The sequence below is a fragment of the Melanotaenia boesemani genome, chromosome 4, assembly GCF_017639745.1.
Source record: "Melanotaenia boesemani isolate fMelBoe1 chromosome 4, fMelBoe1.pri, whole genome shotgun sequence".
Classification (NCBI taxonomy): domain Eukaryota; kingdom Metazoa; phylum Chordata; class Actinopteri; order Atheriniformes; family Melanotaeniidae; genus Melanotaenia; species Melanotaenia boesemani.
In genome coordinates this window covers 10,758,849-10,782,588 of record NC_055685.1, presented here as the reverse complement: position 1 = coordinate 10,782,588, position 23,740 = coordinate 10,758,849, and the positions used below count along the sequence as shown (strand labels likewise).

Genomic DNA, 23,740 nt, shown 5'->3' with positions numbered 1-23,740 from the left:
AGGCTAAATGCTTTAAGCAAGTCAATAATATGACTCAAGCCTCCATGAAATGCCTCTTGCTGCATACAGGCTGGCTAGCACGCTGCAAGTGCTGTAATGCGGGTGTAACATGGGATTAGCCTCCTAAGAATAATCTCTGTTTGAATAGGCAACAAAAAAGATCAAGGCGGTGTGGGTGGAGGCTCCGGAGGTCCAACTTGTTGCCACCTTGATACCATGACAACCCACAGGACCAGTAGCCGCCCTGTGAGCTAATGTGTTGTCATGACAGAGTGAGTTTGTGTATGAGCAAAAAAAAAAAAAAAAAAAAAAAAAAAAAACAACACAAGGATGCAAGGAGATTTTTAACATAGTATAATGCCTTGTAACGTGTTACCATGGCACCCACAACCACAGCAATTTTCATGCAATCAGTTGTGTTGCCATGGGAACAGTAATCTCGCCCAAGAGAGGCTGTTTGAAAGCGAGACCGAAAGTGAGAGAAAGGAGTAATTTTCAGTCTAAACCTGAGTGTTTACCCACTTCCCCTCATGCTGTCTTTCACTTTCAGATCAATCTCACCATCTAACCTCTGAGCAGCGTGTCGGATTGCACATCAATATGACTCATTTGCCCGTGCATTAACCTGTGCCTTTACAAAGATTGATGCATGCTGTGAATTTACAGCAGAGGAGGCTGTTCTGTTTATCATTTTGAAGCCCTGCACTATTGATGGAGCCTTTATGTGCCGTTTGATCCCTCCTCATGTCAGAGCTCCCCTCTGACTCTGGTGAAAGAAGATGAAAAAGCAAACAAACAAAAAAAACAAAAAAAAAAAAAACAAAAACAAAAAAAAAAAAAAAAAACAGGATAAGCCACCAATAGAACCTTGTGAGCCTCATCACAGCAATATGTAGCTCTTGTGTGTGCCTTGCTCGCAAACTGTTCCCCAACTAATCACTGGCTGCGAGGGGATTTTAGTTTTTTAGTAACAGTCGCCATGAATCATCAGTGGTATGAAACAGTCCATTTTTTATGTTTTTTTTTTTTCGTTTCTTTGTTTGAAATCCGTTTATTTCAGTGACTTTATTACAACTTCTCTTTAATTCTGTCTTTTATCTCAAGTGGAGCTAAATAGGGTCACAATTTCTCTGTCACTGCAATGCAGCAATGTAAAAATACACTGTATATCTCTCTGCATGTGTCTGTAAGGGAGTGTGTGCACGTATACACACACTGACATAGTGTATCAGCTTTGGATGGATGACTCATAATTTGCAGAAGACCTACCTCTGAAGAGACAGCAGTTACTGAGAAAATGCGAGCTACATGCAATAAGTCTTGCAGAGATGCTATGAAGAGTTAAAATCTCATATTTAAAAGGGGTTGTGTCCCCATGACAATAAGAAGTACTTCATCACTGGATTGTTCATTATTAACGGATCAATTAGTATGTAAATTAGCCCTTTACACTAAACTTTATGCAAAAAAAAAAAGGAGTAACTTGTGCAAACTGTAGACATAGAGAGATAATGGAAAATGATAACATGAGCCTGCTCCTGTTCTACTCCATAAGTTGAAGCTATTGATTGTTGTGTTAATTATGTCCAGATTCTTGGCTTAGCCATGTTTAACATGGGGTTACCTTTCTGATCAGACCTGTGCTGTTATTCCGATCATGACGTGTGATGCTTATTTGAACATAATAACTCGCTTTGACATGCACAGAACTGTACTGCTTTCCAACTTACCGGAAACAAATATAGAGGAAAAAGCCGGATTTCTGGTGTAAACAGACTGAGTGTGCGTATTTATTGCTGTGCCACCAGTGTCTACCCCGTAATTTCATAGTGTTCTTTTTAATATTTTAAGCAGTGCATTTGCATCAAACATTGATTGCTTTAGTTTTGCCCACACCCCAAATAAACTTTACTGAATAAAGCAAATAGCGCAATAAAAGCTGTACAGCTGACGCAACAGCCATGATCAATTTCTACCCGACATTTGGACTATGTGTTTTCCTGCACGCTGATCGAAGCAACTGGCTTCACCCACCCCTCTTCATCGAATGAAATTGTGATCCGAATGATCGGATCAGAATCTTTCAGTTAGTATGATTTTCTTCCGATTCTGGATTTAATGTGAGTACTTGTGTCCATGAAAACTTGGCTATTGATCAGCATGATTAAAACACTGGGTTTCTGGGGTTGCTGTTGCACAGAGGATCTTTGCTTTAGGCCAAGTGGATTCTGCAAGGTTTTCAGCCTGTTTTCAGACTGCAGACAAGTCTTTGCAGTTACAAACAAAATGAGCCAGATCTGGGAAAATCAAAAATGGATCAGTGGTGACTGATTGCCATATGTGAATGCTAAAAAAAGACTTGATTTGTGTGGCTCAATCAAGTTAAAAATTAGGCTCATTTCTAGAAATGAAAACTCTGGCAAGACTCTCCATTCATCTATAAAGTTTCCAACGTTGTAAATCATGACAAACATGACGGTGAGAGAGAGAGAGAGAGAGAGAGACAGAAAATGCCCCTCTTTTCAACAACCAGCTGATAAAAACCATCAGAATCAAAAGGAGCTACTTGTATGTTAATGATGAGCAAGACTTATCTGCACGAGAGCTGGACATGAATAATAAGGATCAGACAGACGAGATGATGGTCAAATCTGGTGAAAAATCTTTTAATGGGGCCTCCTGTCGCAGATATTTTCTGTAGCATGAATTCCCAGTGACTTAAAAACTCCAGCTCACATGTGAAGCATGTCACATAATGTGAACAAAATCATAGACTAAAAAAGATGTAGTCTGAACTCGGCTTTAACTTTTAAAGTAGGTAACCAATATGTAGGGATTATCAAGAGAAAATCCAACCGGTTCTGTTTTAAGTGAAGGTTAGTGTTTACACATAACTTTGGAGTCTGCAATGCTCCGGGGGAAGAAGCAGCCAGACACAAGTGCATTTAATATGCATGGATTGAAAAATGAAAGTCATATACTTTGGGAATATCACTAATATCTTGATTCACATCATCTTCACAGCACAAGTTACAAGAATTGGGCGAGAAAAGTGTGCAGCTACCGAATGCAAGCAGTGAAAAAAACAACAAAGAAGACATCCACTTCTGTTTCATCTGAAGGCCTACGTCTATTCTACAGAGTTAAAGGTTTAAATTTTTAATATAAAAATTCAATCCAAAGTATTGTTACAGAGAAAACTATACCACAACTATACAAACATAAAGTGCAGGAAGCCTGTACTCATTTAGATAACCTACAGATAATTAATTGATTTCACTAAATGATCATTCTCCTCATCATGTTACCTTTTTAAACCCATATTTATAAGTCAATTGAAATATAAAAACTCTATAGGATGTATTTATCCAAAACACTGCTTTCAAGCTTATATTGGCTTTTTTTTAAGCACACAATGGACCTAGTACGCTCAAAAGAGTACGAGTGAGCTGACAATCGCTTTTAATCGATCTTGATAAAGTGTTGTTATGAATCAACTAACAAAATTTTAACCTCATGAACCTCATTCTAATCCAGTGATACCTCTCCTTATGTTGCTCAGGATATGTCCTCCAGCCTATTAAAACAGTGTGGAAGGTCAAAAACTGTTTTCAATCATTTAAAAAAAGGAAGGAATTCATATGCATGTTAATCCTGGTTGTAAATAATTGATTATCTTATTATAACGTTTGCTGGTGACATGATTTCTGCTCCATTATGTATCATGATTAAAAGTTTGAATGATGTGAACTATGTAGTTTCTGATTGTCATGCCCGCATGTTTTATAGAGACCAACTTGCAAAAGGATCACACCAGTGGTAGCACAAATCAGACCACAGACCACATACATGGTGAAAGACATTACATCCTTACACCGCAGAGAAAAATGTAGCTTTAGCTGAAAATAATATGGAATGGGGCTTAATGCACAGGACAAGCCTCTCACCCTCTTACAAACCTGTGATGTTTCTATCTTGCACAGCTGCAAAGCTATTGACAAAACCTGAATTTTAAAAACCATGCAAATACAAATGAAATATCCCAGGACAATTCCACTGCTTATTTAATGAGTCATTTATTGCTGGTGGCACAGCTCTTACAGCGTAAACACACATAAAACCTGCACACACGCAGTGATGGGGACTGAACACATAAAGATGTAAAGCTCTGTGTTTTTGAGCTGCAGCCTTTAATAAGCGAGTCCACAGGAGCTCCATGTGAGGTGGACTCATGAGGACCCCTGTGGAGCCGGAGCTATCAGAAAGCGACCTGTGGAGCCTGAAGAGAGTGAGTGTGTATCAGAGAAAGGACTTTCTCATTTGAAATATTTTAATATGGACGATATGAGTCATGGGCAATGATCTTCCACAGTCTTAAAATCTCAAAAACAGCAAACTACACAGTGTTTTCTCAATAGAAATAACCCAAAAATCTGGCACTTTCTCTACATGTGTCAACATGTCACTGATGGAAATCATCTCTGGTGTATGGACGTTTATCAAACAAACAGCCTGAATTCAAGTCTGATCATTCTGATAGTGTTGGTCTGAAAGTCAAGGCGATGGTCCTATGATTGAAGTATTCATGTTTTTAAAGTAAAAAAGCTTTAGAAGGTTATTTTAAAGAAACAATGTCTTAAAACATACAATTTCCTCTTGGATTTTTTTTGGTGTTTTCATTTTGAACTCTAGTTTAATCTGCTTCCAGTCTCCACTAGTTTTCTTCTTAACAAATGGACTGGACCATCACAAAGCTAAGCCAAACATATGAAGCAAGCTTATACATGCCACATACATTTTGTAATGGAAAAAAAATTATAGCACAAATAAAAATGTGTTGAATAATTTACCCAAAAACCACTAAAAATGTTTAATGATGCCTTTTTGTTCCAATATAAACACTAAAAATGTTAACCTCATAATTGGCTACGAAGTTTGGCTCCGAGCTGTTTACTCTGAATTTTACTCTTGTCATGACTCAGTCAACAATCATGTATCAGTGCAGGAGTTATGAGTGATGAGTGTAGACATGACTGAAGCATATAGTTGTAAACAAAAACAAAAGGTTAAAGGAAATGATGTGATGTACCATGAGAGTATTTACATTCAATGCTAATGAAAGGAAGACTTTAAATATCAGAACTCTTTAAACCTACTAAACATGATGCATGATGTCTCTTTATTACTTTTTCTTCTTTTACCACTTATATTTTTGTGTATCAGTAAACATAAGAGAAAGTCAGTAGTTTACAATAAAGAAAGCTTGACTTTTTAGCTAGTTTTTATTACATAGTTCTAGTTTCATTAGAAGCTGACACATAAAAAAAAAGACTTGGAGGTTTAAAGCTTTCCAGAGGACCCCTCAGGGTGTAGGGTGCTTTTTTAAACAAAGATTTATGTCTTTGGACAAATAAAAATAACCACAAAAAAAATCATCTTTAAGATTGTACCCTTCAGCAGCAAATTTTAAAAAACAGCTCAACATGTTCCCCAAACCTTTTTTTTCCCCGTCATTTTAGTTGAATGAATGGCTTAATGAATGGTTTGCACCTTGTGATGAACCCTCTGTTTTTGCTCCTATTATGGTCTTTTTTATGGATCTCCTTCTCCAAAAGACTCAACCAGCACAAAAAACGCTACCTGAGATCTTTCCTGCAACAGGCCATGGCTCTGTGCTACAACTCCAGACTCACAGCTGGTTAACTGCTTCTTACTCTATTTCTTCATGCACCACATACTTCTGTGTTTTAATCTTGCACTCCATATTGTCCCATTATTCACATATTTATTTTTACCTGGATACTCATTTATAAATTGTAAATTGTAAATAGTATTTTTATCTACATTTCTTAAATTATATATATATATATGAGTAAGCATGTATATAGAATTTTAAACATTTTTATTGATTATTTGTCTTTTTTCTTTCACATCTCCTTTCTTTTCTATTTTTATATATAGTATTTTTGCATCTAACAGTTTAATTTTACTCTTTTTTTTCCTCTCTGACATTTATGATGCTGTTAACACTGAAATTTCCCAGTCTGGGATTAATAAAGTATGTCTGATTCTGATAGTAACATGTCTACCTCATGGAAAGTGTTCCTTATTTTTCTGGATATTGTTAGGAGATTTTTCTTTGTGACATAAAACACTGGAATAAATCATATAAAGGATTTTACAATGGCATTGAGCTCACCACACTGGAGTGTAACGCGGTGGCGTGCTGACATGTTTTCTGTTGCCCTCCTCTGTAATATGGTTGTAATCTGAAGCTTGAGTCTGTTGGTTGATTTAAAAAAATTAACACGGCAGGACATCATTGTGTGATATATTGCTGTGTTCCTTTCCCTTTATTCCATTATTACAGAAATAAAAATAATTAATCAACAGGGTTTTTATACCTGAAAAATATACTACATATATATAGAAAACTCAGTGAGTAGCACATACAGATTTACAGATTTAAATAATCCAATAGAAACATTTCAATAAGAAAAAAAGTTAAATTCCCTTGACATATCGATTCATTTTTTCTATAGTGTTTCAGAGTAAGTCCCTTACAGCAATTAGTCATAACCAGAAAGAGGACAGAAAATCAATTCATACAGAGTGTAAGCAATTTTTCTCGGAAATACCCTAATCCATCCTCTTTCCTTCCATTTATAGGATTTATATTTAGAAAATGGCAATTAACAGTTTTTGTGGATGGAACAAAAAAAGAAAAAAATAATAAGATGGGGTGTGGAGACTTTTCATTTTAGCTTCATGTATTGGAACACCTTTTCAGGAAAAACAGCCTGTTCGAGTGTTACAAAGACGAAGGTGGAAACAAAAGAAGACTAAGGAAAAGAGATGTACGTGAGAGGAAAATAGGAGCTGAGTGTTAGAACAGGCAGGTGGCATAATTGTGTCTATTGATGGTCTGACTCACTTCACTTGAGAGGACAGTTCTTGGAAAAGAGATGGTCATTTATGCTCTAGATACCCAGAAGCACAATGGAATGGCCTACTTGCCTTCTAATAAACACAAGATTTGTAAGACAGACACTTTTATTGTGTCCATTAAGAACTGCAATAACGCTGCTCTCCCACTGCAGGGAAAAGCTACGTTAAGGGTGACATGAAATGAGAGCAGCACGCTTGCCTTGCATGCAGGGGAAGCAGCGGGAATGTTTAATAGTCTTTGGAAAAGATTTTCTGCGTAACTCAACCAGAGGTTGAAAAGAAGTGTGTGCAGTCAACTCAAAGACATGAAGACAAAAAATCTCATCAGATCACATTAGAGCAAACTCATTACAAGATATTTAACACCTGTTACATCATATCTACCAGTCCCACATTTATATGTCAGCGCAGGGATTTGAGGGGAAACCAAATATTCTTAATACTAATAATAAAAAAAATATATCCATACACATACAAACAAGCCCCTTAGTGCCTCATCTAAAACCACTTGGAGCACATTTTTTCATTATCCCGGTGTTCCTGTCTTCTCCATCAGACAGGAAACAATGGATGGCCTCTAGAGCTCTGTGTGCGTGTTTGCTTATCTGTGTTGGTGTCTGGGCTGGAGAGAGCTTGGAGTTTGTGCATGTATTTATGTATGCAGCAGCCCCTAAACAAATTTAAGAGTGTGACTCACTGGGGTGTCTCATCTCTGTCCATCAGCACTGACAGGATGTCATGCTAATGCAACGGGCATGCAGCCCATTGTGGCCTGTAGCCATACAGGACCATGCAGAGACATATGGCATTATTATTGCTTTTGTCTCTTGGGGGAGGAGGGGATGGAATTGGAGACATTAAGTGTGTGTGTAACATGCGTATATGTGTTTGTTAGGCTCTTGCCAGACCCTGGGGTCACCATCAAGATCTGCCGATCCAAATTCTCCACTCAGTGGAATGGAGAAAAATGCAATGGCTGGTTTGAGAACACACACTCTTAAACAGCACTCTCCACAGACACACATACGCTCACACAGCACAGCATAGGAGCATCCCAGGTGTGTGCCTGAGGGATGATTGAGGGCTAACCCCATGTCTGGTGATGTCCTTCAGGGACTGAAATATTCTGAAATATTCATGGCTGTAGTCTTATTGTTATCTCTGTGTTGTTGGTGGCTGAATCCTAAATGACAAGCATAAGCGTTCCTGTCATTAAACACAGAAACAAGACCAAAATCTGCAATAATACATCAACCTCAACCTGGATATTAATGCAGTAGTGGCAACAGAGGTTGCAGAATAGTTCTCTATCTCATCACATTCATCAAATTCAACCTGACAGTGACAAAAACATACAATAAACAAAGAAAATATCTTATGACATAAAAATAACAGGAAGCAGGCAGATTCAGACTAGTATTCCATATTTATAATGAGGAATAAATCCGTAGTTTTATTAAACCCTATAAAATACATTGCTGTCATACTAAGGCAAACAGTGTGAGTATGTGTGCAAGAGGTTTTTAAATGTGTGTTTGTGAGTGCTAGTGATAACCCCCCTGTTGTTCTTTGGCCTCTTTTTTTTCCATTAATCCAGTCATCCCCAGGCATTCAATTAGCTGTGGAATCTCTGATCAATGTGAACAGTAAACACATGGCTATGAAGTTAAATGAGAATTAATTATTGAATACTGATGCTCTTTTTTGCTCTGTAACATGCCAAAAAAAGCTAAACACTGAGGTTCTGAGGAAAAGAGGAATGTTTTAATTTAAAGATAGCTGTGGGTTAAGATAAAGATAAGAGGAGATCTCGTTTTAAGTCTGAGAGCTAAACTAATGTTCAGTTTGTGTTTAAGCTTTTATTGGATGCTAAAACAAATTCTGGCTCTCTTTGGGGAATATGTCTGCTTTGTTAGCGCCTGTGTGAATTTGTGTTTAGTGATTCACCAGATAAAATCAAAATCAAGTTTTGCTTTTGATCTTTTTAAAATTTCTTTTACTTCTCTTTTAGTTCCTATTTTAACTAATAATGTATAATATGATTGTATCTAATCATGCTAATTGTGTTTTTCTTTGCTTTTTAGTTTGCTCTTTTACTGAGTAGCAGTGATAGGAAGACTGCTCCCAACCGCCACACCAGACCAACACCAGATCAATTTCTATTTTACACCATTTCAACAACCAGCAGCACAAAGCACAAAATGATGAGAACCACATAGCAAATAAAAATGTCAGCGAGACTGTACACTGCCTCCAAATATAACAATCTTGGATGCAGATCAACACAAAACATTAATCACTTCTAATTTGGTTCCAGCCCCACCTCTGATTCCTTTTATAAAATAAAAACTTTTGAGCAATCCAGTTAAGAAAAAATGAAAATACAAACAAACCAAACTGAACCAACTTCATAATTTTCCTGGCAAAGGTTAGAAAAGAGGAAAAGAAACACACTAAAGAGCTAATTGGCTTCGGGCTGCAGTGCAAAGCTAAAAAGATCCAGAATAATCCGAGTTTCAACTAAAAACCAGGATCTCTAGTTAGCCCAAGTAAATGTTGGTTTTTAACCCTTTGATGTCAGAACTCTTACTCCCTTTCTCGTGTCTGTTTGAGGTTCAGTCTTGTTTTCTTTTATACAGTGTATTTGTTCTTCATCACGCTTTGCTCTCTTTTTGTCTTACAGTGATGAGTCTCTTTCTCTTTGCTGGATAAGCTTTCTCCATTTTTTCACTTTTTCTACTATTCACCATTTCAGCTACTGAAAAAAAGCACCATGCTCTGTCTTTGTGTGATAAATAGTATTTAGTTTCTAGGACATAAAAAGCCAGACAGAACTGGAGCTAGGGTGTCCACTAAAAGCTAATGGCTAATCTGTGGCTGTCACATATTGTGTAGCAAACATTTACTTCATAATGACACATTGATGCTAAGAATTTGTGAGTTAAAGACCAAAGTAGTGGTAAATTTATGAGTCAAACCTAGGACTGTTGGTGGAAAAACCGTTAGATTTGTCACTAAAGAGAGCTAATATAAACTGATGAAAATACTGTCAAATAATAAAAGTTGATGGGTCAAATGGGTTTCAAATATGCACAAGAGCACACAATGAAACTCTACCCTGAAGGTTCTACTGTCATAGTTAAGGATATTTCTCTTTCCTCTAAAAAAAACTGCTCAGTTATCATTGAATTTACATGCTGTTACTGAATTTATCATGCTAATTAGCCTGGTGTGCTAACATTTGTAGAGTAAGCTAGTGCAGAATAACCAGCACAGTCCTGACAAACAAGGGACTTCCCCTGGATGTCCATAAGCTGTTTATGACAGTCACTACTGATTTCACTACAACCTTCTCAGCAGGACATTACGGGGACTTTATTGACCTCAATAACAAATTGTTGTTCAGTCTCAGTGTGGTTAAATTCAGGACATTGGGGAACATCCCCTTTGAGTGCCTCGACTATTGTAATGTTAACTTCCTTTAAAAAAAGGCAGCATAAAGACATTTCTGGGGCATTCATGAAGCAACATGTTTAGTGTGTATGTAAGAATATGTATATGTACATCAAAGCGTCTTGTCATTGCGACTTTTTTTATGTGTTAGATTATGGTGATCTTTTTTATATGAATGCTTCGTCTTCTTGTCTTCAAATGGTAGACACGATTTATCACGCTTCCCTGTGCTTTATTACTAACTGTAGCACCATGACGCATCACTGTGACTTGTACTCACGAGTGGGATGGCACTCTCTGGCCACTAGGAGGCAGGGTCATTGGTACACATTTATTTACAAGGCTATGCTTGGACTACTGCCTCCTGACATTTGTACTTTAATTACTCAGAGAAGTGTTGATTCGTACTCCTTAAGATCAAATGATCTGTTGATGCTTTCTGTTCCTTTTGCTTCTACAGAGCTCGGGAAGAAAGCCTTTGTTCGTGCAGCTTGTTTTGCTTGGAACATGTTGCAGAAAGGCTGGAATTCACTGAGCTATTACCCTCAAATGCCTTCAAAACCAAGCTGAAAGTATTAGAGACTGCCTCAATAACTTGCAATTGTTTTCATGACCTGTTTTATAATAATGTTGTTTGTTTGCATGTTGTAACTGTGTGTTGAATTTTACTGCCTCTTGGCCAGGACTTCCTTGAAAAAGAGGTTTTTAATCTCAATCAGACTTTCTGGGATAAATAAAAGTTTAATAAAAAACATACATAAAATCAATTACTACAGCAACGGTTTCTCAATAGAAGTGTAAAAATAGCAATGGCAATGTGTGAGTCAAGGTAGTGTAGTGCTCAAATCTAATATATTAAAAATAATAATGTGTAAACTGGAATCATGTAAAGCTGCGTAATTGTCCAAGCATGCATTTTGTTGCATGTAGATATAATCATAAACATTATTTCTAACTCTTACCATACACTTTTAATGCTAATCCATGGCCATTAGCATTTGTGGTCAAATAAACACTTGCAACAGAGAAAAAAGTGGACATCATCACATAGATGCACATGGAATATCAACATGAAAGTTTTAAGCTCTGTCTATAGGGTCAGTATATGAACTCTGCTTTGCTTCAGGTCTTTGCATCTATTTTCCCTGACTTATTATCTTTGTATATTGTATAATAATACAAGAGAATGCCAGTTCAGCTGCTCTTATTCACATATTTTTATGTGAATGAAAAGCACTCCTTGAACCAGAACTATTCATTTCAGTCCAACAAGGGCCTACAGGTTTTTGACGTTTTCCTGCTCCAACACACCTGACTCAAATTAATGAGTCATTGTGCAGAACTTAGACATAGACTGTTGGCTCCATTTAACTTGAGTTGGAGCAGGGAAACATTAAAAACCTGCAGGATTGTGGCCCTCATGGGACCTGAATTGAAGATGGCATCATTTGAAAGAGCAAACCTTTCAATGAGTGTAATGGTCTTAATCTTATTATAAATGTGTGGATGTAAACCTGCTGGAGTCATCTCTAACACTTACCTTGGGTATTTAACACCGAAAGTAAGTAGTGTATTTTCTGGACTATAAGTTGCGCCGGAGTATAAGTCACATCAGTCATATATGCACTGGACTATAAGTCGCATTTATTTAGAAATTTATTTCACAAAACTCAAGACTAAGAACAAACATTTAATCTGGAAAGGCAAGTTATTCAACTGCACAACAGCACACGGAACAAGAGGCTGAATAAGTGTCCGGTATGTTAACATAACACCAGAATTTCCTCCAGGATTTTTTTTAAATCTGTGAGGGAGGACTATTCTCCTTAATACACTTAATGAACAGCTGATTGATGTGCTGAGAAAGTACAAAAATGTATATTTGGCTTTTAGAGACACCGACACACACAACTCTGTTTCACCTTAAATAGGAAATAACCGGGTCAGTTGTTCATTGCACATAAAGACACTGACATCCCCTCTCAAGTCCAAGTCCACGCTAGTACAAGTCAATTTGCTAGTCACTTTTTGTTGTAATGAGTAATCTGCCATGCGACGCCTGCCATCTGATCTGCTTAGAAGACTTCTGTCCTTCAAATGACTGGAAAATTGCAGAAAGTTTTATTATTTCATGTTTTGTGTTTAAGTGATAAAAGTTAAAATAACATTGATAATCTTGCCGTAGGGTTTAACTGAACTGGTTGAACTGCCACCTCATCTACAGACTACAGCTCTTTTGCTACACATCTTATCCTCTCTCTCTCTCTGACCCCCTTTTTCTGTACACTAACTGTAAAATAAAGGCCACTAGAGGCAAGAAAAAAATAGTTAGGATTTCTTATGATGTAGCAATGAAGACAGCGTCTAATGACTCCAATGGCTAAACATGATTATATTTTAAATTCTGTCAGTTCTAGAAAGTTCATGTGATTATTAAATTAAGTAAAACATATGTAAGTTTTTGTAGGGTTTATGTCTTTATGTAAAAACAGGACATGATACTGAGTAATGGTAAATGTTTTTCTCCAAAAATGAGTGTTGTAAAACCCCGCAAAATACACTCTTCCTGCTCTCTGAAACATTTATAAAGATTAAATAATGCATTCATATGCTTGGCAAAAGCTGATTTGACATTCTAAATAGATCTGCAGTCTAAAATTTGGTATAGACACTTGCTATGAAGGAAATCTTAGCCTGGGTCAAAATTGACCCAGACCATACCATGAAGGCACAAAATACAAACATGTAAGGGTTAAGGGGTTTAGCGTTGGGCTCAGGCTGACCAATTTGATACGTCACACTATTAGCCACTCAATTCCATCATCAGGCAACTATACTCAAGCCACTTAAAAAGCTTTGTGAGCTGATCTAATAAAAACTCATTTTTAGAAACAGCATCATTTGACAAATTCATAATCCACTCTGGTTATAGACAATGTCTCGCTATAATAACATGTGATGACTTAGAGAGAAAGTAAGAAGAGGGAGAAAAAAGCTGATAAAAATTTGGTATAACTGGTGACACTTGTGTCCAACAATCCAAACTGTGACAGCGTTGTTGAGACTAGTTACATCTGTTAAATCATGGCTGACCAAATAAAGTTATGCAAGTGTGGTCTTGCCTGCGTACATCAGTCTTCATTGCCAGTATTTGTGTTGACATGCACTACCCCCTCTGCCCTACTGCCTGCATCTCACAAGGATTGACTCACTTCAAGATTTCCTTGGAGTGACCGGTGTTGGAGCCCTTTTTGTCAGGTGTCCCGAGGCAGCTTGACTTCAGCAGGGTGTGCGGCCCTCGGTCCAGCATCATGGTGGAGGTTGCAGTGGCAATGACAGCCACTGCATCACGTACCCTGGCCTCGATGTTGTAGTCCCATTCATCATATGACACCGAGATAAGCCCTGAGAGAGGCAGAAAGAGAGAGGGGGGGGAATGTGTTGAGAGGAAGGAAAGTATGAAGCAAAGGAGAGACTGAACTGTGTGAGAAAAAGAGGGAAGATGCAAAAAATAGCAGGCAGTGTGCTGGGAAAAATAGCCAGAGGTGAACAGTTATACAAAAATAAAAAGAGAGGCTAAATTAAAAGAGCAATTATACCTACAATACATTAAAGACTACAATATTAAGTTTAAATTAAATGTTACACTTCAGAAATGCTTCTAAAGGTTCGAATACATTTTAAAAAATAGCTAAAAGAAAGATTCGGTTTTGACTCTGGTCCCTCCGCTGCTCATTTATTTTACACTTGGTTTTTCAAGCATGAAAAACTGCTGGCTATCACATGTCAACAACCATTTGTTACACCCAAACTACATCGTTTTCAGGTCATTTTCCATGGCTGGTTTAGTTTATGTGCTCACATTTTAAACCTGCACTGCAAATGTCTTGGAAAAAGGCAAACCTACATTTTCAGCCAGTTTCTGAGATGGTACTGGTTTCCATAATATAATTTTTCTTTTTTCTGTTCTTCTTTTTTTTTTTTTTTCTCCCGCTCAAGCAAATGGAACAAAAGTAGTAAAAGTAGTGCAGCTTCAATAAACAACTCATGCTCAGTGAGTGGAAGGGGTCACTGTAAAATGACCTGATGTCCTGGAGCATTTTAATAACACATCTAGGAGTTGTTAATAATGGACTCCACACTGAAGCTGTATTCCGATCAGACTTCTTGAAAAAATTATTCACATAAAATTGTTGGACACTGAGTTTATTACAGAACAAAATATAAACAAAATTAAGTTGAGGGCGAGAGAATAAAGTTTACATCCTACCAGAGAGGCTGCAAATATACTCAGAGGATATTTGCATATGCAAACAAGCCCATCTGTTAGTTGTGTTTTAGCACAAAGTTTTCTGAGGCCTTACCATGAAATAAAATAATATATTCCAGTTTCCTATTAAATCTTGTTTCTTGCTGATCTTGGTCCATTTAATGACAAGATCTTATCATTCATTCTCTGAACCGCTTAGTCCATTAAGGGTCGCGGGTAAACTGGAGCCTATCCCAGCATTAACAGGTGAGAGGCAGGGTGCACCCTGGACAGGTCACCAGTCCATTGCAGGGCCAACACATAGGGACAAACAACCATTCCCACTCACACTCACTCCTAGGGAGAATTCAGAGTCATTAATTAACCTAAACATACATGTCTTTGGACGGTGGGAGGAAGCCGGAGAACCCACGCACAGATCTTATCAATAGATAGAAAATTGACTCTTTTCAGCCATTCTAGTTGCACTGTATACACTGCATGCTTACATTTGAATTGCACTGCTCATGTAACTGTGATACGTGGTGTACCTATAGGGAAGACGGAGGGAACATGATCTGCATCACCAGCCACCAGGGAGGGAACAATCCAGGTGTAGCCATAACCTGTGAGGCCTACAGAGTGGGCCACCTCAAAAATCGTGCTAGCCTCCTCTTTTGTGCAGTAGAGAAGGAAGACAGGACTCTGCAGTTTCTTCATCTGGTTTTGGATCTTGGTGTCGCCATCGTCCACTGACATGTCTAGTAGAAGGACCTCCTCCAGCTCCCAGCCCACGAAGCTGTTCTCAATGGTGCTGCGGATCTGGTTGGAAAAAAGAGCAAGAACTGAAAAAGAGTAGGCTGCTCACATGCGGTGGAGCTGTGAAGAAGAAATGCTGGAACAAAACTGACTGAGGTGTCTTTTTCACCCCCCGCAGCCCCCAGATTGACAAAGAATTTGTCTTTTACACATCTCCTGGGAGTTGAAAGCAGTGGTCAGTTTTATTTTTTAACATCGCAAGAATGAGATTAGACAATTTCTCCTAATCTTAATACTATTTCTACACGCCGAGTTGTAAACCCAAATTAAATGAGCCAAGAGACAAAAAGTCCTTTTAGGACTGTCTCTGCATTGTATCCGTGGATCTCTAAGTTATATATGGCATTTAGATGAAAAACCTATTTTTGTGTTTCAGGGTCAGAGAATAATAACTGTTCCTCAAAGAAATCAATACAAAGGGAGTTATACAAGTGGAATAATAAGCAAGTAAAAATTCTGTCTTTACTTTTCTATGTAAAGAGGGGAGAAAACTGATCTTTTCACGTGTGCTTGTTTGACAGAGGGTTGCAGGAAGGCCTGGGATGTATTATTCTAATTGTAAATCTCTGCACAAACACAATATTTTAAGCTTCACCTGCAGGAATTAACAGGACTTTGAACCGCTAGTTTTCAAAAATATTTGCCATATACATCAATGTATCATGAATAGGCCACATAGATGTATGAGGGGATGTATGGGAGGAAATGATCAATTATAATTTTTTGAAGCTTTAAAATTCATATTTTGTTTAGTATAATGAACCTAAGTGCCTCTTTGGAAGGATATATATGTGGCTAAAAATATTCCTTGGCATTAAAGGCTTATAGTTGCCTAAAACTCATCTGGGTACTGGTATTATTCGAAGAAAATCTTCTCAACAACAAAACTGAGGATCCAAAGTTTATAAATAAACCTTGACCAGGTAAAGACTAAACTGTTTGGTACCAATGAACAGAGGCATATTTGGAGAAATACAAGGGTGCAGACTTTAATGAAACAGTTTTATTTTTCTTGAAGCTAGTGGGACATTTCAGCAGTAGAGAGAAGAATAGATTCAATTATCAAACTGTTTCTATAAAAGCTGAGAATGAAAAGATGATGGCTAATGATCCTGAACACACCTCATCTACAATACATGAGTGTTTACAAGCTGTGATACTCCCTAAGAGGTTTTTCCCAAATTACTGACCGTGCAGGGGTTTATTTTCTTTCTTTTTTATAGGGTAAAATAAGGAAATCTTATCCTGTCATGATTATCTTTATACCTTTTGGAGATCAGAGCATCTTTTCCTTGAATAGCTTCTCACAGTACCAAAAGTAAATGTGACTGCCATGAAAAGCTCCTCAGAGGAGACGCAAGAATCCTCTTTCACATGAATCTGTTTCTTTTTGCTTGAAACTAGATTGTTACTTTAACTTTTGTTCAAACCAAAGATACTTTTACTGCTGCTATATTATCATGAAATCTGATTAGCTGGCTGAATAATCCTCTTTCTCTCAGATGTGTCTGATGTTCAAAGACATTCGGTATCTCATCCATTTTTATCCATCCATTTTTAAGAGTTTTTTTTCTCTGTCTGCCCTGGAGATAAGATGAAGCCTCAGTGAGTGGCTCGACTCAAAAAGACATGTTCGGCCAATCTTCTGTACTATTTCCATTAAAGCAATCAAAAAATGGAGTGAGGCATGATGTCAGACTAACCAAACTTATCCATTTTAACAGCTTGAAACTATGTGTCAAAATCAGGTGGCTTTGAACTCAAACAGTATCATTTGTTTGGATATTTTTGGTTACTCTACCCAGCTCTTAAAATCAAGAAAAAAAATCTTAAAGGAACTATGCAGTGTTGATGCCTTGGATCGGTTCCCAAAAAACAAAAACAAGCAAAAACGAATGTGTCTGAGATCTTAAACCATTTAAATTATTAGTTGCAGATATTATTTTGTAAAGACGTAGGCAATATAGTAGCAGAGACAAGGTACGTACACCCAGTGTCACAACAATAAAACCACTGAATTGTATAGCAAAGTAACAAAATGTAATGTGCTGTTGGATGGAAACTTGGATTCTGGCATTAATTACTCCAGGAGACATTCACATGGCCAACATGTACTGCCTGATTGGTCAGAGCTGGTGTCATAATGTTACAGCTAACTGGTATACCAGTGTTTTCAGTTTGTGTTTATTTACCTTGTTGACAAAGTCTTGGTAACCGGGGTAATATGTGGTGACTATAGAGAAGATGTTCCAGTCATACTCCTCCATGATGTTCAACATGACAGAGGCCTGCTGCTCGATGGATGGACCGAACTGGAAGAACATAGAGTGGTCGTCCTGGAAACCAGAGACACAGAGCCAATAAGAAAACAAGGTCATGAGTCATACCACATGAGAGATAGCTGAAAGGTAGGAGTTTTTTCAGCTCCCGAAAACCTAAGATACAATTATATTTATGATTACATGCTTATATATATAAATATATATATACACACAGTATCTCAAGTAAGTGAGTGCACCCATCACATTTTTGCTAATATTTTATTATATCTTTTCATGCGAATACACTATATAAATTAAACTTTGTTGTATAGAATATCAAACTATGCAAACTAAACTTTGATATTTTGTATGTCAAAGTTTCATTTCTATAGTGTTGTCTCATGAAAAGATATACTAAAATATTTGCAAAAATGTGAGGGGTGTACATATATCTACTTCAAAGGGGTGCTATATAAAGTGCACAATAGGTAAGATAGATGGCAACCTGGTTCAGTAAATTTACATATCATCAGGGACAAAATATGCAAACATAAATCTATGTCAAAACATTTTCCTCAAAGTGAAAGGAAGAGGAGCGAATGCAAGGAGCTCTGTTGTCACTTCAGGAGCCTGGTGGGTACAAAAGATGGTCAAGGGCAGGTCGGTCGCTCATGTAAAACAGCTAAGCAACACATGGGGACATGGAAGTCTAGATAAATTATTTACAATGCAGGTAACTGAAGGCGACATGGCAGACAGGGTGTAATCAGAGCACCGTCAGCTCGGTCCTCTTTAGTTTCTCCAGAATGAGATGTGTTGTTGAGGTGACTGTGATGACTGGAGGTGTTGGGTCAATCCTAAACACTAGCTTCTGCTTAAAGGTATAATTGCAAGAAATGTTGGATACAGTTTGGAAAGTGTATGTGAGTGAACACCATTACTGAAAACTAAGCAACAATTGGGAGAGCTGAAGCGTTATTTACTGACTCCACCACAGTAGTTACATTATGGTCTACTTCCAGAAAACTGATAAATCCCTTGTTTTTCTTACTGTGGTTTCCAGATAATAAACTATTCTCCACTTTGTTTAAGTTACTGACCTGATAGTTACCATTAAATAACCTTTCAGGGTTGTTTATCGTCAGCAAGATTGTTGGCTTAGCACACTGGAAGTCAGTTCTCCATGTTACCAAACTAGCTTTGTTTAAAACTGCTAATCACCATGGTAACTGATGCTGGTCTAATTGCCTGTAGTGAAGCGATTTCTGGTCTCATACAAACTGTCCTTTGTTTTCCTTATGGCCACTCAGTGATAGAAAGATGGTCAGATCAATCACAAAAAGTTGCATTAAAAAGCTGTAATCATCCAAATTTGTAAATTAATATAGGTTTGTCTATGTTGGCCTGAATATAGATTTAAACTTTAAATGAGTATTTTGGTCTCCTATAACACTGAAAACTTATATAATGTCACATATTCAACTCATGTTGAAGCGCAGACAAGCTCTCATAGATGGCTCAATTTGTCGATCAACCATAACTATCAATCAAGCTGCTTGGTTTCTATGGATACAGGTGGAAACAAAACAATCTCAAACACATAAAATCATGTTTTTAATTTGCAGATGAAACGAATGAATATTGCATCGTACATGTATTCATCATTACCATAAAAGGAACTGAACACAGTTTTGGACGTGTAGTCAACACAACACACAGGGAAGATAGCTTCCAGGTTATGTGACTTGTCTCAGAATAAAAAAACTAAATCAAATCCAGGCAAAAACTGGAAAACAAATAAGTTTATTAATAAGAGTTATTATTATTATTAATTTTATAATTTTGGATTAGGAAATTAAAATAGTATCAAGTCATTCTTATATTTTATTTATTTATTTATTTTTTCAAATGCAAAACAATAAACTACCTGAAAGTACAGAGAGCCATAATAACGTAAATAAACCGTGTCACACAGCTTGATGGAAGGTGCTGCATGGCTGGGTTTTGTGTACATTAGCTGATAACATCCCAGGTACAAGCATTAGCCAGAGGTCAGTAAATCCTGTCTCCTCTTTCTCATTTAACTCTTAAAAGGAAAGAAAGTAACCCAAATGTGCCCATGTTTCCTTTATTACTCTTTAATTGTTTCTGTTTAATTTCTATTTTATTTTTCAGTCGATACATAGAGTATAATGATACTAAACACAGCAGCACAATTAAAAAAAAAAAAAAAACTCATCAGTGATTATTTATTGTATGTGTACCTACTTAAAAATGTAGGTAGTAGCTGCACATACACGTACTTGCAATCTGACACACAAGTGAGCACAACTGCAGGATGTCAACTATATGTAAACATCTACACATGCAATCAGTCATGTGTTAGTCATGCAAGAGGCAGCACAGTATTAAAGTTAGGTGCCTCCTCCCCCTTCTTCCACCTTCCCCCCACAGGAGAAGAAAGTATGCGTTCCCCACTTTTCACTGTAATGATATGGTAATAGCATTGCTGTGTCAAGTGACAGCGGAGGGACTGGCGATGTTGGAAATGCTGGGGTGAGGAAAGTGTGTGTGTGCAGGCTAAACCCTGACATATTACCCACACTGACAGAACGTACACTCCACTGTTTCAGCAGGGTAATGAAGATTTTTCTCAGACATGATCGACAGCTAGTGCATCGATCACAACCTTTACATCTCCATTAAAACCCACAATTGTTTGAACATTAAGCTTCAAGACGATGGGTTTAAATGAACTGGGAGGACAAGTGTTATATTTAATTTGACCTGACATTATCACTCACTGTCTCTCTTTAACCATGTCACCTGTCTGTATATGGAGAAGATAAGGCTGTATTGTTTATTATTAACAGTTGCCATGAAAAGGCCCACACTAATGATGGAGTCAAGTCAGAGATTAGATGTTGTTTATTCAGGCCCTTTCTTGCGGGAGTTTACATGTTGTTGGTGGCTGTGGTTTAAAAAAACAGATCAGTTGCCCAAATCAGAAGATTCATGCTTTGATTGGTTGTTCAGACCTAAATTGCCAAGGTGTGTTCATTCATGTGTTTGCATAGTAAAGATGTGCAATTTATAAATAAAAAGTGCCTTAAGAAAGTGTGTATGTGTCATTGTGGCTGTAAAGGGCTTCGAGTTGTTAACAAAGTCATATGTTTCAGTACAAAAGCATAAATACATAAAAAAATAAAAACAGGCCCAAATGGAGTACACCCAATTTCCACCCAAATCCTTTTTAAGTGTGTTTTAGATGTAAATTAATTCAGAACTGAACAATCGAATACAGTATTTAGTCCTACAGAAACTTGCTGAGAAAAATTAAAGACAAAATTCAGAAGATGCTATCTTCAGTGGGAAGAGTAGTTCACACTGAAGAACAACTCTTTTGTTCTAAAAATGTAAAAATACAAAAAAGATGTTTGATCATTTTTTAATTGTAGACACTGTAAAATGTTTAATAATGTCTGCAAGAAAAATCCCAGAGACGTTGAAAGTGATGATATGCGTGGAGATTTATTGCTATAGCATGCATGTAAACGTGGATAATTTTGATTTAATTTCAATTTAATTTAAAGAACTACATCACTTAACGATGTTTCCACTGGTTTATTCTACTACAAAATTCCACATCCCTCCAATTTAGTCAACAGTCTGCCTACTCTACGGCAACTGGGGGAGGGACATATGTCACATTATCTGAAAACTGTTTTAAATGTTTTAAAAGCCTGTTGTTTTATTATATTCGCTCAGTTTTCCACTATCGTGTTGTTGCCTTTGTTCTGTTCCAGTTGGTGGTCAGTGAATGCAGCAGGAGATGCAGCAGCCATTCTTAGTTGACCTTAAATATGTAGCTATGTTGCAAAAATTAATGAAGCATAATAAAACAAAGAAACTTGTTAGTCATGTTATTTAACTTCACAATTTAACAGTTATAATATTTTGTTTGCACCATTACCTTACAGTAGATAATCTGCAGCACATTTTCGTTAAGATCCAGTCACAGTAAAATCAGTGTCGCCCACTGAATTTTGAAGTGCTTATGTTTATTGCATATGTATTACAACACATAATACTTGATGACATATTTCAGAAGTTAGGTGACAATTTGAGTGATGTTTCCAGTAATGACTGAGTTACTTTGTTGTTCTGTATCATACTTTTCTCTTCCCCTCACTTAGACAGTATCCTTTTTCTCCTTCAACATCCTGTCCTTGTGTTTTGTCTTGGTATCTTGTTCTCCTTATTACTTCTTTCTAAAAGTCTGGTGTCGTCACTTGTGAAGCCAAACTTGCATTTCGAGCAAATCGTGAGGGCACTACTGTCCTCGTCTTTGCAACCAAAATTACAGCTAATCATCATCTCATTTTACTTTCTCTTTCATGTCCTAATCGCCCCCAATTTAATTAGTGTCTTTCACAAACCCAGATGGCATAGGTGGGACCTTTTCCTCCTCTCTCCTTCTTTCAACTCCCAAATCTTGCCCTGTCTTTTCCTGTCTTTTTCCACTTTTTACATAATAGTCTGTGGCTCCTTTAGTTCATATCAGAGGTGTGACGAGATTGTTGATTTACCTCTCTTCTTGCTTAATTTTCTGTCTGCTGTTTTAAAACACATCCTGCTTGACCAACAGCCTCCAAAAAAGGTTCGAAAAACTATTTTCAGGTTGTTGTCACCCCCTTCTCTTTTAATTCTAAGTTAGGTGTCAAAAATGACTGCAGGCTAGACAGATGTGAACATGTCTGCAGCACCTGTCTTTTATACAGCAGATACCAGGAACCATCTAATTGGGGGCTTTGGTAAATACAGTCATCTCACCAGGTGTCTTTGTAAAGCTCAACCTCTCTGGCAACTTCATTAGCATTGAAATAAAGCAGTAAAAGCGTAAGGCTCCCACTGTCAAAAACCAAACAAAGGCATAAAAGGGGTCAAATAAGAACCGAGTTACTCATTTGTTTTATTGCACCTTTTATTCAGCCCTTTCATAGAAATGTGCAGTATGTATATGGAATATAAGAGCTATTTATTTATTTCATATTTTTTGTTTTATATTCTATATCTATTGCCAATGCTAATGTTATAAAGCTAACATCATTAGCATCAAAATTAAGAGGTAAAAATGTAAGGGTCCCTTTCAAAAACAGTTTGAAGACTAAAAGAGTTCAAATAAATACAGATGCTCATTTATTCTATTGTAGCTTGTTACCCTTTGATGAACATGTATACAAGAACTATATAAACATTATATACTTCATCTAATGCTAACAGACACTATAATGCTAACTTAATTAGCATTGACATAAATTGATAAAATGTACTTTATTTGTTTTTAAATTAAAAATAATAGAAATGCTAAGTAACTAATGCTATAACTCTAAATTTATTAACATCTAAATAAAGTTGAAAAAGCATCAGAGTCCCATTATCAAACAGAATAGTTCAAAAGAAAACCAAAGCACTAATTTGTTCAGTTGTACCTTTCTTTTTCCTTTTTATACTGTTTTATGAATGTATATATGTGAGCTATGTAAGTTATTTACTTTCATTTTTTTTTTTCTAACTAGGTGTCTTAAAGTTGACATGTTAACGACGTGTTGACACATCGGTGAGCAACGCGGTTGAGCTGTACAAAGACACCTGGTGAGATGAGATGGTTCCTGGTATCCACATATATTCCATATACATTGTGCACATTTCTAAGACTTAAACAGTCCTTTTAATGGCACTATGTTTTTTAACACGATTAATTTATGGACGTGTAGCTTCAGGAACATTGTGGTTCTGAAACAGAAAACATCTTTTAATGCATACTGTTTGGACTTAAAGCTCTGCAAGATGGTTTTCTGGGAAGAAAGGTAATTTTTATCTACTGTAGATGTGAACTGAGTTACCACCATATACTTCGCATCTCAAATACCACCTGCTGTGCAGCACACAGCTGATTCAGAGAGCCTTCTTCCTCTTCTAAAGATGGTCTGTGATGGACAGCTTCCAG

The 23,740-nt window shown here is 37.0% G+C and overlaps 1 protein-coding gene across 1 annotated transcript in view; it reads right to left on the bottom strand.

Annotated features, from left to right (window-relative positions):
- Positions 1 to 23,740, bottom strand: part of grin2bb (glutamate receptor, ionotropic, N-methyl D-aspartate 2B, genome duplicate b) — a 148,201-nt gene that overhangs the window by 36,288 nt on the left and 88,173 nt on the right. The window contains exons 4-6 of the mRNA XM_041984294.1: positions 17,662 to 17,805; positions 15,202 to 15,472; positions 13,614 to 13,806 (exon numbers count right to left, since the gene is read on the bottom strand). Of these exons, the coding sequence (XP_041840228.1) occupies positions 13,614 to 13,806; positions 15,202 to 15,472; positions 17,662 to 17,805 (608 nt within the window). The remainder of the gene's footprint in view (positions 1 to 13,613; positions 13,807 to 15,201; positions 15,473 to 17,661; positions 17,806 to 23,740) is intronic.